This window comes from Stenella coeruleoalba, assembly GCF_951394435.1.
Source record: "Stenella coeruleoalba genome assembly, chromosome: 2".
In the NCBI taxonomy this organism is placed as follows: domain Eukaryota; kingdom Metazoa; phylum Chordata; class Mammalia; order Artiodactyla; family Delphinidae; genus Stenella; species Stenella coeruleoalba.
In genome coordinates, this window is record NC_137147.1 from 101,158,990 (window position 1) to 101,173,807 (window position 14,818).

The 14,818-nt window shown below is 40.1% G+C and overlaps 1 protein-coding gene across 4 annotated transcripts in view; it reads right to left on the reverse strand.

Moving 5' to 3' along the window:
• LOC307181555 (uncharacterized protein) overlaps positions 1-14,818 on the reverse strand; it is a 312,309-nt gene that overhangs the window by 74,542 nt on the left and 222,949 nt on the right. The window contains exon 5 of one of the 4 annotated variants that reach the window (XM_079912083.1): positions 4,500-4,602. The exons of the other annotated variants lie outside the window; for them this stretch is intronic. Within the exon in view, the coding sequence (XP_079768209.1) occupies positions 4,562-4,602 (41 nt within the window). The 3' untranslated portion in view covers positions 4,500-4,561. Of the gene's footprint in view, positions 1-4,499; positions 4,603-14,818 lie in introns of those variants that run through there. 4 annotated transcript variants of the gene reach the window in all.

The following is a 14,818-nucleotide window of genomic DNA, read 5'->3' on the forward strand; positions in this document are numbered from 1 at the left end:
TCCTATGATACAAGCCCATTGATTCATCCATGATAGTACGAACTTATTCTGCACTGCATTCCACATATATGAAAAATGTAGTGTATATTAAACAAAGTAATTTTGTATGCTGATACACATTCTATCACTCTAGCTCTGTAAACACACTGAATGCATCCTGAATGAACAAAAGGAATACTTAGCACATTTACAGTCCCATATGTTTTATTTTGGTTTTGTGACTTGGTGAAACTAAGACTTTAGGCTTTAATTTTGTAAATTGGAAAAAGAGAAAACAACAGGAATGCTACCCATGTCATTGTGCTGTTTTAAAACTTAGATGTCAATTATATAAAGCACATTGCACAGTGTCTAGCCAGAGGCAATGCTAAATATGTATTGGGTAGTTACAAAATTGTCATTGTTAATACTGAAATTAATACTATTTTTACTTTTTAATTATCTATGACAAACCCTTTCCATATCTTTTTACAGTGAAGAAATGAAGATTTTGAGAGACAACAAGCTGACAAATGGTTTCCAGTTTCTGCTCAGGCATGCAGAGCTGGAAAGTTGGGCACTCTGAAACGTACAGGGAAAAGTGCCAAACAACAAGTTGGTGGCTTTTCTTGATCGCATTCAAGTACTGAAGTTGGGAAGCCACCGACTTGCCCAAAATCAAAGAAGAAATGGTTCCTGGAGGGCACAGTGAGAGGAGATGAGATAACTGCCTTCTCTGGACAAGCTAAGAGTTCACATGGGGTGGCTGGCAGGGCAGGGACTAGAGACAGTGGAGCTTCTTGGTGTTGCCAGTGCAGCTTCTGTCCTCATGTGCATCAGCTTACACACTTCTTCATACACAACAAAACCAGGGAATCTCCATAAAAACTGTAATAGAGCTGAGAAAGGTGACTTGCACTATAGATTTGGGGAGGAAAACCACCACCCACTGCAGGAAGGTCATGAAAACCCACCCAGGAACTTTTCTCTACCTCCTCTTTGGAAAAGAATTTATAATCCTTGGGCACAGTTATCTATCTAGAAACTCCCAAAGAATGAAAAAAATTATTACCACCCTTAGGATACTGATGAAAACCTATTCCAGTTGTGAGAGTGGAAAAGAAAAAATCCCGTCAACCCCCAGAAGAGGAAAAATGTACGCTGAGCTCAGACCAAAGCCGGCAGGGCAGCAAGAGCACTGAGAGGGCCACGGATCCACAATCCAGGAATGTGGCACCTGTCAAAGCTTGAGACTTAATGAGAACTACAGACCCCACAGACATTAATGGATATAAAGGAAAAAAAACAAAACCATACTTAAAGAGTCAACAGTTTAGATGAAATTGACCAACTCCTTGAAAGACAAAACTACCAAAACTCACTCAAGAAGACATAGGTCACGAAGACAGTCCTATGTCTATTAAAGGACTTGAATTTGTAGTTAAAAATCTTCCAATAAGGAAAACTTCAGGTCAGATGGTGAAGTATAACAAATATTTAAGAAAGAATTGCTAGCAATTCTACATAATCTCTTCTAAGATATAGAAAGGAAATCAAATATAGAAAACAAGATCAACATTACCCTATTATGAGAACTAGACAAAGGTAATATAAGCCAATAATTTCTCTCATGAATATAAACACAACTATCCCCAACCAAATATTGCTAAATTAAATCCAGCAAAGTATGAAGAGGATGATACATTAGTAGGAAGTGATGTTTATCCCAGGAGTTTAAGGCTGGTTCAATATCAGGATATGAGTCAAAGTAATTCACCATATTAATGAGATAAATCACAAGAGATTCAGGAAAAATATTTGACAAAAATGATAATCTTCATTCATAATAAAAATTCTCAATAAATTAGAAGGAAACCTCCTTAATGCAGTAAGTGGCATGCATGAAAAACATACTACTAGCATTATTAGTTAATGATTAAGTACTGAATGATTGTCCATCAAATTAAATACGAGGCAAGGATGACTTCTCTCACCACTACTAACTCTCCTACCCTACATGTTGGAAATCTGGTCTCTATTTATAGAAGGCATGCTTATCTACCTAGAAATTACCAAAGAATCTAAAAAAAATCTTCTAGAAAGTATAGATAAATTTCACAATATTGCAGAATACTGTCATGCAATGTCTGTAGAAGAAAATCAATTGCATTTCTCCATGCTAGAAATGAATAATCTGTAAAAAGATCCTATTTATCATAGCACCCCAAAATAAAATGCTTAGGTATAAATCTAACGGAATATGTGCAGAATCTGTATGCTAAAACCTACAAAATACAGCTGAAAAAAAACAAAATAGAACTCATAAATGAAGACATATGCCATGATCATCATTGGATATTGTTGGTATGTCAATTCTCCCCAATTTAACACGTAGATTCAACACAATCCCAATGGAAATGCCAGCGGGCCTTTAGGAATATATTGGCAAGCTTATTCTAAAATCTAAATAGAAACACAGATGAACCAGACAAGGCAAAACAACTTTGGAAAACAGTAATATAGTTATAGACTGAGGAGACTTGATAACTCAAAGCAAAGTGGGATCCTAGTTTGGAAAACAGAATAGTCAAGGAGAAAACTGATGAATTCCAAATAAATACTGGAGTTAAGTTGATAGTATTACACCAATGTTAAATTCTCAGTCTTTAGAACTCTACTAGGTTTATGTATGATGGTAACACTAGTGGGAATTAGGAGAAGTATATATGTGAATTCTCTGTACAATTTTCTGTATACATTTTCCTCTTTTTTAAGTCTAAAACAGTTTCAAAATAAAAAGTTTTAAGAAGAAGATGACTAAGATACAATATTTTCCTTAGGATATTTCCGTCTATAAGTGAGGAGGGTGGAGAGGATTAAGATGGGGGCTGTTTACATGGCCCAGGGTCATCCTGAGCAGCTGGTTTGTGAAGGGAGAGGTTGAAGGTTGCTTCACCTTCAGATTTTAACAAGATAAAAAGGCTGCCTGTGGAAATTCAGTGTCACAACTAAAACCATAACAAGCAGTGTTATACACCCACAAGAATGGCATCATTAAACAGACAGAGAGCACCAACTATTGGTGAGAATGTGGAGACAAAGGAGCCCTTGTTCTTTGATGATGGGATCATAAAATAGTGCAGCCACTTTGGAAAACAGTTTGTCAGCTTCTTAAAAATTAAACAGAAACTCAGTATACAACCCTGAAATTCCATCACTAGGTATGTACCCAAGATAAATAAAAATATGTGTTCACACAAAGAGGTATGCCAGTGTCCAAAGCGGCAATATTTGTGGTAGCCAAAAAGTGGAAATAACCCAAATGTCCATAAACTGATGAATGAATTTTAAAAAGTAGTATTTTCTTATAATACTATTAAGTATTAAAAAGAAATGAAATACTGATGTAGCCATAACATGGATAAATGTGAAAAAAGTTATGCCAATAAAAGAAGCCAGGCACAAAAGACTACATATTGTATGATTCCTCTTAGAGAACATACGCAGCTTAGATAACAGATAAATTTATACAAAAAGCACATCAGTGGTTGCCTGGGCCTGAGGGAGGGCATGAGGCTTGAGGAAATTATTTGGGAAATTATTGATCAACTCTGAAAATTTACTAAAAATCACTGAATCGTGCACTTTGAATGGCATATTTTATGGTATAAGCTATTCCTTACGAAGGCATTTAAGAGTCAGTTTGCTGAAAGAAGAGAATTGGCAGAGGTACGCTGAGCACGTCTGTGGCACAGTCACTGTGCCAGGCCAGCGCACAGAACACCGGTGGGGCACACACCCTGTCTCCTCTTCAGGATGGGTCTTCAGAGCTCACCCTTCAGTTTTGTGTCTCGTGAATTTTATGGTTTCTTGGAGAAACATCCATGAAGATCTGGGGAAATACATGCCTGGAGCAGTGAGGGAGGCAGAGCTTAGGTTTAGAAGACCAGTCAGAACACACGGTGTTGGTGGTCCAGATCTTCCTGAGTTCCTATCACAGTGGAGATTGATGGCTGCACGCTATAGCCTCTAGGGCAGGAGCGCTACTGTATTTCGCTCATCCTTCTCGCCTGAAGACCTTACAGTGTTGCATGAACGGGGTGGATGAAGTTAGTTCCCTCATAAAAGAGAGAAACTCATTAAGTCACAGGGAATTTGCAGGATGAAGCAACGATACCTGTCATTCTTGAATGTTAAAGTGGGCTGCGGTTCTAGACAGATTAGATCGAATTAGATGCTCTTTTAAGCCTGAAAACAATGCTATAAGGGAGAGCCTATTTTAGGCTCATTCCTACCACTGAGAAAACCCTTAGGACAGTAAACCGGCCACCAAGGTGGCTGGATGGCAGGTGGCGGAGCCCACGTTTGAGCCAGGCGGCCTGATTCTGCACACATGCTTGGCCCCTGCTCTGCACACCAGACCCCAGATGGCCTTCGCGGCAGTAAGGTCGAGGTCACCAGACAAGGAAGCGGTGTCTGCCGCTTCTCCCGAATCCCCATTTGTTCAGGGCAAACCTTGAGGTGATGCTTCCATCCCCACATCCCAGCTCCTCTCAGAAGCTATCCCCTCGGTTCATTGTGGTCACCAGGATGCAGAGGTAGCTCCTCGGAATTCTGAAATCACTAAAGAATGGAAACTAACTTTAAAATGTTTATTTAATGAGTCTTTACAGTAAAAAAAATACCAAGAGCTTAGGTATCTGACTTAAATGTCTGAGTGGCAGTTACCACATTCGATGCAAACTTTCAACTCCAGCAAATGAAAACCTGGACTGTTCAGCATGGCAGCTGTGTCATCGTGGGCCATGGATGGCACCCCTATCTCCAATGACTAAACATGCACCTGGGTTACAAGAAGTCTCCATCCCTGTCTTTCAACGCTGTTTGGTATCACTATGTAAATTCCCTTTTCCTATGCTCAGATAGTGAAAGGAGACAGGGGAGGCGGCTGTGCGGGAGATGAAAGGGGGGAAGCAGCCTCACAGGCTCAGAAGGGAGAGAAAGCAGATACATTATCTGATAGCACCAAAGAGCCAGGCAACTGATGGTATCAATAAGGGGGTTTGATAACCACTTTCCTCCTCAAAAGAGAAGACAGCTACTTTGAAGTCACCTTAACATGGACCTTTCATCTGAGTTTTCACTCACCTCAACCCAAAATTAAAAATTGTTTTCAAAATCTCAAGGCTTCTTTTGCGAACAGCATACTTTGGATTTTTAATTACCTGTCTTTTTTGTTTTGTTTTGTTTTCTGGCTTGTTATCTAGGAATAGATAAATGTCATTTATCTAGGAATAGATAATGAAATTTCTGTCCCTCCAGTAGCCCCAGGCCTGGCTGACACGTTGGGAGCTGCCAGCTAACCCCTCACCAGTTGCAGTGGCCTCTACCCTGTGGATATTTTCCTTTTTGTTTTCCTCTCTCTGCTTCTCTCTACTTTAACCATTTCAGTCCTTGAAGAGCTCTGATGCCTGTGTGTACTCATTTCTAGGATGGCAGTACATGAAGGCACTCGTGTCTATTAGAGTCAGACAAGAAGGACAAAAGTACCACGTCTATTGCATCTCTCAGGGTGAAATTATTTTAGTGAAATCACTGAATACTTATACGGCTAAGTAAACCACTTAATGTCCCAGAATTCAGGGCAGGAGGCATCTCTTAGCCTGATTCAAAATGATATGCTCAGTGTCGTGTAGAGGGCATTAAACAGAGAAAATTTTCAATAAATATTTTTCTCTTTAATTTAAAGAATGGGTTAAATATCTTCAGGATGAAAAGGCTACATACTTCATGATTCCAACTAAAAGACACTCTGGAAAAGGCAAAACTGTGGAGAAGTAAAAAGATCAGTGGCTGGGGGGAGGGAGGGATGAGTGGGTGGAGCACAGAGGATTTTTAGGGCAGTGAAACTACTCTGTATGACACTGCAATGATGGATACATGTCATTATACATTTGTGCAAACCCATAGAATGTACAACACTAACAGTGAATGAACCCTGATGTAAACTATGGACTCTGGGTGATGATGACGTGTCCATGTAGGGTCATCAGTTGTAACAAATGGACCATCTGGTGGGGATGTTGATGGTGGGCAGGCTGTGCACGTGTGGGGACACGGGGTGTATGGGAAATCTCTGCACATTCCTCTCCATTTTCCTGTGAACCTAAAACTGCCCTAAAAAAATAAAATTTAATTAAAAACAAAACAAAACAAGCAAACAAACAAAAGAAAAAAAAAGAAAAAAGGCCAAACCAAATACAAATTAGGTATAATAAAATGTCTTAGGGCCATGGTGAGGGGTTTTAGTTTTGAGGCCTGGCTTTGGCCGCAAACTACATATATGTAAAACTTTCACAGTTTGTTTAATTAATCTTGACATCCCTTCCCTGATCTATAATATAGGACTGGTATGAAATTGTTCTAGAATGATACAAGAGGGTAGTTTGTAAAAGTAAAGCATAAAAACCCCAAACAGCTCAGACGCCTCATTTTGCCCTCATGGCTTGGTCCCCGCACCTCCTCTGAGCTACAGTGGAAGGTTTTAGGGTGAGACCCCAGTGGTGCAGCCTGGAAACCACTGGGGGCTCAGTCACCACAATAATTCTCTGGTTGAAGGAATGAAATACAACTATTTTGCTTTCGGTCTAGAGTATGCAATTGACTTGGTGTTCCTCCATATTTATGGGGTGAAGCCATTTCTATTCTTTTCAGGGCAGAAGTACTCCAGCTGTTCAGATGCCCAGAACTGGAACCTAAAGTTCTGTTAGAACTTTATACATTTAAAAAGCACTGTGAAGCTTTGATGTATTTTATCACATCATGGCAACCATTAATGTATGACCAACACATTTACCCACAAGGAGTGAGCTGTCAGACTCTACATGACCAGAGTTTATATGTTTTTCTCTCATATCAATTTGTTATTTGCTCACCAGTTTTGTTTTTGGTAAAAGCTCAGTGAAAGAAAGGTGATAGTCAATAACAGAGATCAAATGAAATTTTACAAAAAGAACAAATATCAAATGGAGAAAATATCACCCATTCAATTTTCTGCAAAATGGGAAAAAAGGCTACTATTATTCAATTTCAGTAGCAAAACACCCTCAGTCCGGCTCTCAGAAATCCATGTTCCACAGGAATATAATTTGGGAACCACAGTGGGAAAGTGTGTGTCCTTTTCCTTTGGGCCACAGAGAAGATTTAGGAAGGATTGGATTAATTCAAGAGAAAGGAACAAGATTGACAGATGGCCTTTCGTGTGCCTCAGGCTCGTAGCAGTCGGCCTCTGTCACCCCTCCGCAGGGGTGTGTTGGGGAAGTGAGGGTGCTTATAAGCTGTTTATTCTCAAACCAGTCTTTTTTTTGCTTCCATTTAAAAACTTTACAAAATTTCTCAAGTCTAACAAACATACAGTAAAGGGCACACATCTCAGTGAATTTCTGCCGATGTACACACCCTTACAACCACTTGTGATCAAGGCCCAAGACAACCCCACACCCGACAGTGTCCCTCAGGTCCCTCCAGTCCACAGAACCCCTCCCCCTCCCACTGGTGACACCATCCTGGTTCCATCTCAGTGGGTTAGCCTCCTCCACTCTGAACTTCGTGCAAGCAGAATCCTACAGCATGTCCTCTCTGTGGCTGGTTCCTCACTCAACAACGAATTCTGAAGGAACAACAACGAATGTAGGAAGGAAAAAGTCTGCGCTTTTCCGTATTAAGGAGTGCTTAACGGTATCAGGTCCTTCCATGGGGGCTAAGGGTCTAGTGAATAGAGGCCAACGGTGAAGAAAGCAGCCAACAGCACTGGAAGCCCTGCCTTTGCTGGCTCCTGGCAACAAATCTCCTTTCCCACTAATACCTCTGATGTAACACACCGTGCTCCTCAGAACACACTCAGATACTCAGGAGCTGATCATCTGACTCAGGTGCAACTGTTTTCACGGTCGTTTATTTGACTATAAATATGTCTATCAGTTTTTCTTACTCTTAGATATGGTAGAATGGCCCTTACCCTGGGTAACAGAGTCATCTTCCAGGAAATACGACAATGAAAGTTGACTAGGAGAAAACTAATTTGACTTTATGTTAACTTTGGGGAATATAAACAATGATTTGGAAAAATAAGAAAAAATAATCCTATGATGAATGACTTCCTGTTTCGTGCACACAAGGGCCTGCAGAAATATGCCACAGAGCAATTTCTGGGTCAGAATAAATTAGAGTTTGTAATGCATTTGCCTATATTGAGAAAGCATAAAAAAGAAATGAGGTAATTTTGTCAGGGTTTGATGCCCATTGTTCACTGAAACATAATGCAAGTTATGTCTTTGGCTATAAAATAAAATAATGAGGTGATATATTCCAAGTCTTTCTCATAGATTATAAGCTCTGTCTTCCAATTGTGTATATTTAATGACTCCACAGTGCTGATCACTTATTTTCAAATGGTATTTGGAGATAATAAGCTCAAGTCTGCAGTGTGCTATGGAATTTACTTTCCCAAGATGAAGGGTGACAAGAAATCTCTTTATGCTACCAGATTCGGTGAGTCCCATAACAGAATCATCTTCTTTCCAGCCGGCCCCAGCAGCTCTCACTACTGGCCTAGAACACCCTACAGTTTCCAAAACAGCGAGTAGAATTCCGCAGCGTTTCAATGCGGGATCACCTCTTCATTAAATCCGTGAATTGTTTAATAATAATTGGCTTCTGACCCTCAAGACAGAAAAGCAGACTCAAAGATAATGCCCATGGGCTTCCCTGGTGGCGCAGTGGTTGAGAGTCCGCCTGCCGATGCAGAGGACACGGGTTCGTCCCCCGGTCTGGGAAGATCCCACATGCCGCGGAGCGGCTGGGCCCGTGAGCCATGGCCGCTGGGCCTGCGCGTCCGGAGCCTGTGCTCTGCAACGGGAGAGGCCACAACAGTGAGAGGCCCGCGTACCGCAAAAAAAAAAAAAAAAAAAAAAAAAAAAAAAAAAAAAGATAATGCCCATGATAAATAAACGAATAATAATGATGTATTTAATGTATGACAAGTATCATCACAGTTAAATACTATTTATAATGAAGAGATTACATTTGAACAGTACAGAGTAGAGTGAATTGTTACCTTTAGTTTTCTAAAACTCTTGGTATGTGTAATGTTTTTTCATATTTACTCATGCTTTCTCTATAAGTCATTGTTCAGATGTAGCTGAATAATAAGACGGCTTTTAATTCCCAACGAACACTGAAGGGTGGGAGGCAAATGAAGGGATAAGAAAGTCATCCCAGATGGAAGGAAGGACATGTGAAAAAGCACATGAATATGAAAGATGGGAGCCCAGGGCACATGCTCTAGAGGGTTATTGGGATTAGATCATGTGCCCCTTGTGAGATACCCTAAACATACAAGAGTAGGTGCAGAGTTTTAAGGGAGAGAGGAGAACTTAGTTTTGGAAACTTAATTCAGATGCAGTGTAAAGCAAGGATGTGAGAGAATGGAACTAGGAATATATGTTATAATATCCTGCAATGGTCAATGTCAAGAAAAGAATGATGAGCAGAAATAAATGGAAAGATGGGGTGATGAGCAGGGAAGGAGGGATGTGTGAAACTTGCTGGTGTTAAAAACAAAAGGATTCAGCATCTCTAGGGTACAAGTGTGACTGTGGTCCATGTGAGGGGTCTAAGAAGACAAAGCCAACACCTTCTGTTGGGAGCAAGACTCTTCCTTTGGTGACTCATGGAGGCTGCTGGCAGTCAGGTCAATGCATAAGGAGGTTTCCACATATAATCTTTATTTTCCAATTATACCTCAATAAAAATGAAAAAAAAAGGGAGGTTAAATGATTTTATTGAGCAAAATGAACAGAGCTGCTTTACTTTTATTTCCATGTCCTCCCCACGACTTTGAAGCTCTGTGGTCAAAGTAGAGGAATTGCCCGTATGAGCACCATCTACTTCTCACCACTGCAAAATGGTCCATGTTCCTTTCAGAGATAAAAGGTCGCTGAGACTGGGAGGAGGGCAAAAGCACATGGGAAGGATGAGTTTTATTCTATCCCTTTTATACATGTGGACCCCCAAATCCCAGGGAGATGACTCATTATTTTTCTAAATTTCGTGCTCTGCATTATTTAATCATATCTGTGCATGAACCTTTTATCAATTTTCCTCCTCTCCAAATCCCACGGCTATCAACTCAGTCATCTACCAAGTCCAGAATGACATTTTCTACTCCAGCAGTTTTCCATCAATAAATTGTTTCTATTAAAATAAATGTTTCCGAGGTATGAAATGCTTTATAGTTTACTTAAGGAATGTGTGTGCTGGTTTTTCATAGCATGTTAACGTAAACTAGATTTTAATATTAATGTATTATTTAATTGAGCCCTCAATGCACAAGAAACAGACAATTTTGATCCAGGGGAAAAAAAAAAAAAAAGAAAAGAGCGTTGAGATCCCTCAGTCAATGAAACTGCGATCTACATGGATCGCATGTAACAGATGTCGCTGCCTTCTTTCTGTGCTGTTTGCAGCAGGCGCTGTGCCTAACGTAACCTTTGATTGTCTTGCTTCTATTTTTAAACATTTCTAAGCAACTCCGCTTTCCATTGGAACAGTTTCAATCTCACAAACAAGAGTGGTTCTGCTTTAGTTATCAGTACATTCTTTAACATCATTAAGGTGATATTCCCAAGAATCACTGTCCACTAGATAATCCCCTTCCAAAATTCTTTTGGTGTCTTTTGAAAGCATCCCACCAATGCAGTTTAAAACCAGTGAGTCAGACACTCACTTGCCCTCCCTTGGGTGCCCGTCTAGTGGAGGAGGGGGAGGAGGAGCAGATTCTTTCTCTACAGCGTGATAACTAGTCAAAAGGCGAGTTCAGCTCGGAGGACTGACGGAGACCCCACCAGTAGTTCTCAAAGGATGGACCTGGACCCGGGGTTGTTAGAAACGCAGTACCAGACCATGTCCCAGACCTGCAGCTCTAACAAGCCCCCACTCCCAATGACTACCGTACATGATGCGTGCTCAAGTGTGGAAACGACTAATCTAAATAAATATTACATTATTTCCACTCAGTCTCCATGTCACAAAGTGGACACGTTTATAGGGAGAACAATACCATTGTTCTGACAGCATTCACTGTCAGAGAATGAAGTTGCTTCACAAAAAAAACAAAAAAAGCGGAGCAGAACCTTCCTTCCAAAATCATTCACTCTATAGTGGAATCTACCTTCTTAGCTTCTCTAGAGGGTGTGACCGATTCTAGTCACCTCAGAAACAGAATTTTGGTTTCAGGGCAAAATGTTTTTCTCCTCCTTCTTGGTTTAGAAAATGGCCACTTTTTATGAGGATAAGTGAAGATACTGAGAAATAACTTTATTATTATTTATTGAGAGGATATTGAAAAATAACTTTCAGTGAGTCTTTAGCTTATGAAAAAGAACATTAAAGTCTTCACATGGGGCACAGAATTGCTGACAAGAATGCGACGGTACAATGCTATTATCCTACTGTTATTATCCTTATAACATACTTAAGCAAATAGACTTGGAATATATAATACATAACTTGTCTTCTTTTTCACATTTCTATTCTAGACTTATTTCTTACACAAAAACTTGTCTTAATTTAAAAACATCATAATCACAAACACACATATATTTGAGAAGGACAGTTGATTTTAAATATAGAACTATACGTACAAATATGTTCTTCTAAGTACAGACAGGTGGCTTATTGCAAGAGAAAAAAGCTTATCACAGGAGAAAAATGTAGCTTCATGACAAAGTCACTATAATTTGTGATGTGGCATTCTGAGCCTCAGACAATACATGATTATTAATCACTCCTATGAGCAGGGTGCCATATATGTCACAGGGTTTTAAATTGTGAATATTACACGATGAAAGACAAAGTGCATTGGACACATTCATGTGGTAACCTCTCCAATCAAGTTGAAAAATTTGTCTTAAATATTTGATTAATCATGAAGTTAGAAGAGTGCCACTGGGACACAGAACATTTATCATACAGTTTGAATGGATGATAAAAAAAAATGCCTTGTATTTTCTGCAGGTTTTATAGATGAAAGGAAGGGACAGGATCCTGAGATTCGCAGAGAGGAAAAGCATTTGTTACACATTACTCTCTCACGATGCATGTTCTCTGAGCCAGCCTGGGACTTGCATTCCCCTGGGAACCGAGTCTTAGTTCCCTGGTTATTTCAGGCTCCTCCAAAATAAAGATATGTCTTCCTGGAGTCTGCCCCAAACTGGCACATTCCAACCCGGTATAGGAAGATTCCTTAGAACTGGGGCCGGGGGAGGGGGAGGAGGAAACGTTGTCATTTTTTTCTACAAGAATGCATAGTAAGTGAAGGTCAATACCGTATCCTGCCTCCAGCAAACTTGAAAGCTGCATTATCGAGGATGTGGGACATTATAGTATCCTTCTCCTCCTGATCTATGGTGATATTCCCGTCGCCTTAAATGCTCTAAATATACACATTATCCGTCAGTCTGAGTTCCATCAGCTTCAGTTACAATATTTTGTTCCTGCACCTACAGATTCCATGCACAAACCTGAACCTTATCCACATGTGGTTCTCAAGGTTAGCCTACCAGGTGCAAATGATGCCAGCATGTTCAATGGCTCGCAGGACAGTGTGCTATCCTGGCATTTTTAGGACATTAGGACAGGACGCTGACACCATTTACATGTCTGAAGGGGGATGCTTAGCGACCCAGGCAGTAATAATTAATTCAGACTTCTTACGAAGAACAGATGTTTTCTAAAAGTCTTCTTTAATTCAATATAGTTTTAAGATCCTGCTTTAGAATCTGAAGACTCTCACATCTGCCAGGCGAGTTCGGCTCCCTAGCACATCCATACAATGGTACGAATACTCTTCAGCAACAAAATACATTTACCAAAGCTCATGGAACCATGAACTAAGAAGGGTGAATGTTACCATATGCAAATTATATCTCGCTTAAAAAAAATCCAAACGTTACTGGTCATAACTGTCTGTTAGAAAGCAAGCAGTTAGTGAATTTTTAAGAATATTTTCAAATGAGTTGTAGTTCATTATTTAAAGTCCTAGCTCCTAATATAGGTTAGTATGGTACTCAGTGATTTTATTTGTCCAATGAAAAGAAACCAACAGTTTATACCTATACTCACAAGTTACCTTCTATTAAGAAAGCAAAGACTCTTTTCTGCTTGAAAAACAAGCACACAAAGTGAGGAAAGCAATGGATTCCATAGGGCTGTCCTATTAACTCTGTAGTTCTTACTAAATATTTGAAATAAGAAGCTATGGTCACTGTTGGTGAAATGTCTTCAGGATTTCAGAGGACAGGTGCATATTTAGTAACAATTATATAAAGAAATGTGGAGAGATTCGCCACCTCTCTTTGACAGCAACCACTGTCATTGTTCTTTTATTATTTATTTATTTTTGGCTGTGTTGGGTCTTCATTTCTGTGTGAGGGCTTTCTCTAGTTGTGGCGAGCGGGGGACACTCTTCATCGTGGTACACGGGTCTCTGACTGTCACGGCCTCTCTTGTTGCGGAGCACAAGGTCCAGACGCACAGGCTCAGTAGTTGTGGCTCACGGGCCTAGTTGCTCCACGGCATGTGGGATCTTCCCAGACCAGGGCTCAAACCCGTGTCCCCTGCATTGGCAGGCAGATTCTCAACCACTGTGCCACCAGGGAAGCCCTGTCATTGTTTCCTTAAGGTCCCTATTCTCTGAAAGTCTAACATATACAAGATTATTCTTAAAAGGAAGGGGAGAACCACATCTGAGCAGCCGTGTGCCTCTTACTTTGAGAAGCAAGTCTCATACAAAAGACTTGGGCCAACATGAGCTTTAGAGGTAAAGCCTGTCTAGATAAAGTATGTTACGCTTCCGTCTAGAATAATCGTCCTTCTCTTTCCTACAGGAAAGTCTCTCTTAAGTCATTGTGAACTTTACCTATGAATTCCTGGCAATTCCCGAGACCACAGTCACAGACACTAACACTGGAGCGTGGGCATCACAGATCTTGGCAGTTCACCACGCCCTCATCCATGTGTTCCACGTGTATCCCAACAGGATCCCAGGCTCCAGGCACGGTTCTAACTGTTGAAAACAACCCGCGGGACAGAGGCATCATCTGCCCACATGGAGGCTCCATTTACATCAGGACTTGGACCTCAAACTTGTATTTTGTTACAGAACTATAACTTTTAAGACAAATACCCAAAGCAGTGATGACTTTACAGCGTGAATATAGAGCAGAGGCAGGCTTCTTTGGCCCCACCCCAAATTTTAACTACCTAGTTGGCCTCATTTTGCAACTGCATGATTGGGATCTTATCAAAAGGTGTAATATCCAACACTCCATCATATCAAAAATTCATCATTTCTCTGAAGAGTTTTGTTTAATTCTGCAACTAATTTAAGGGAGAGAAGTCCAGAACATCAGCAAGATTCTCTGCAAATGTAATGTTATCAATTTTTAGTGAATGGATTATTTTGTAAAATAAATACCATATCTATTCGCCAAAAAATAATCTAGTTCTTTTCTTCCCATTAGCTTCTTAACATAATAACTATGATTACTGAGTTTTCTTAAATTAAAATGTGTTTAAATTCTTGAATTAAGCCCTATGTGGGCATGCTGTCTTATTTCTCATCTGTATTCTTAAGTAAAATCTACTGATAACTTTATCCAAAAGAACAAAATGCCCACAAGAATACTGAGGGAAGAAACTAAGATTCTGAATTAGAGGTAAGGGGAAGGGAAAGGGTGAACATATTTGTTGTTAACCCAGAGGTATTTTATTTTTATTT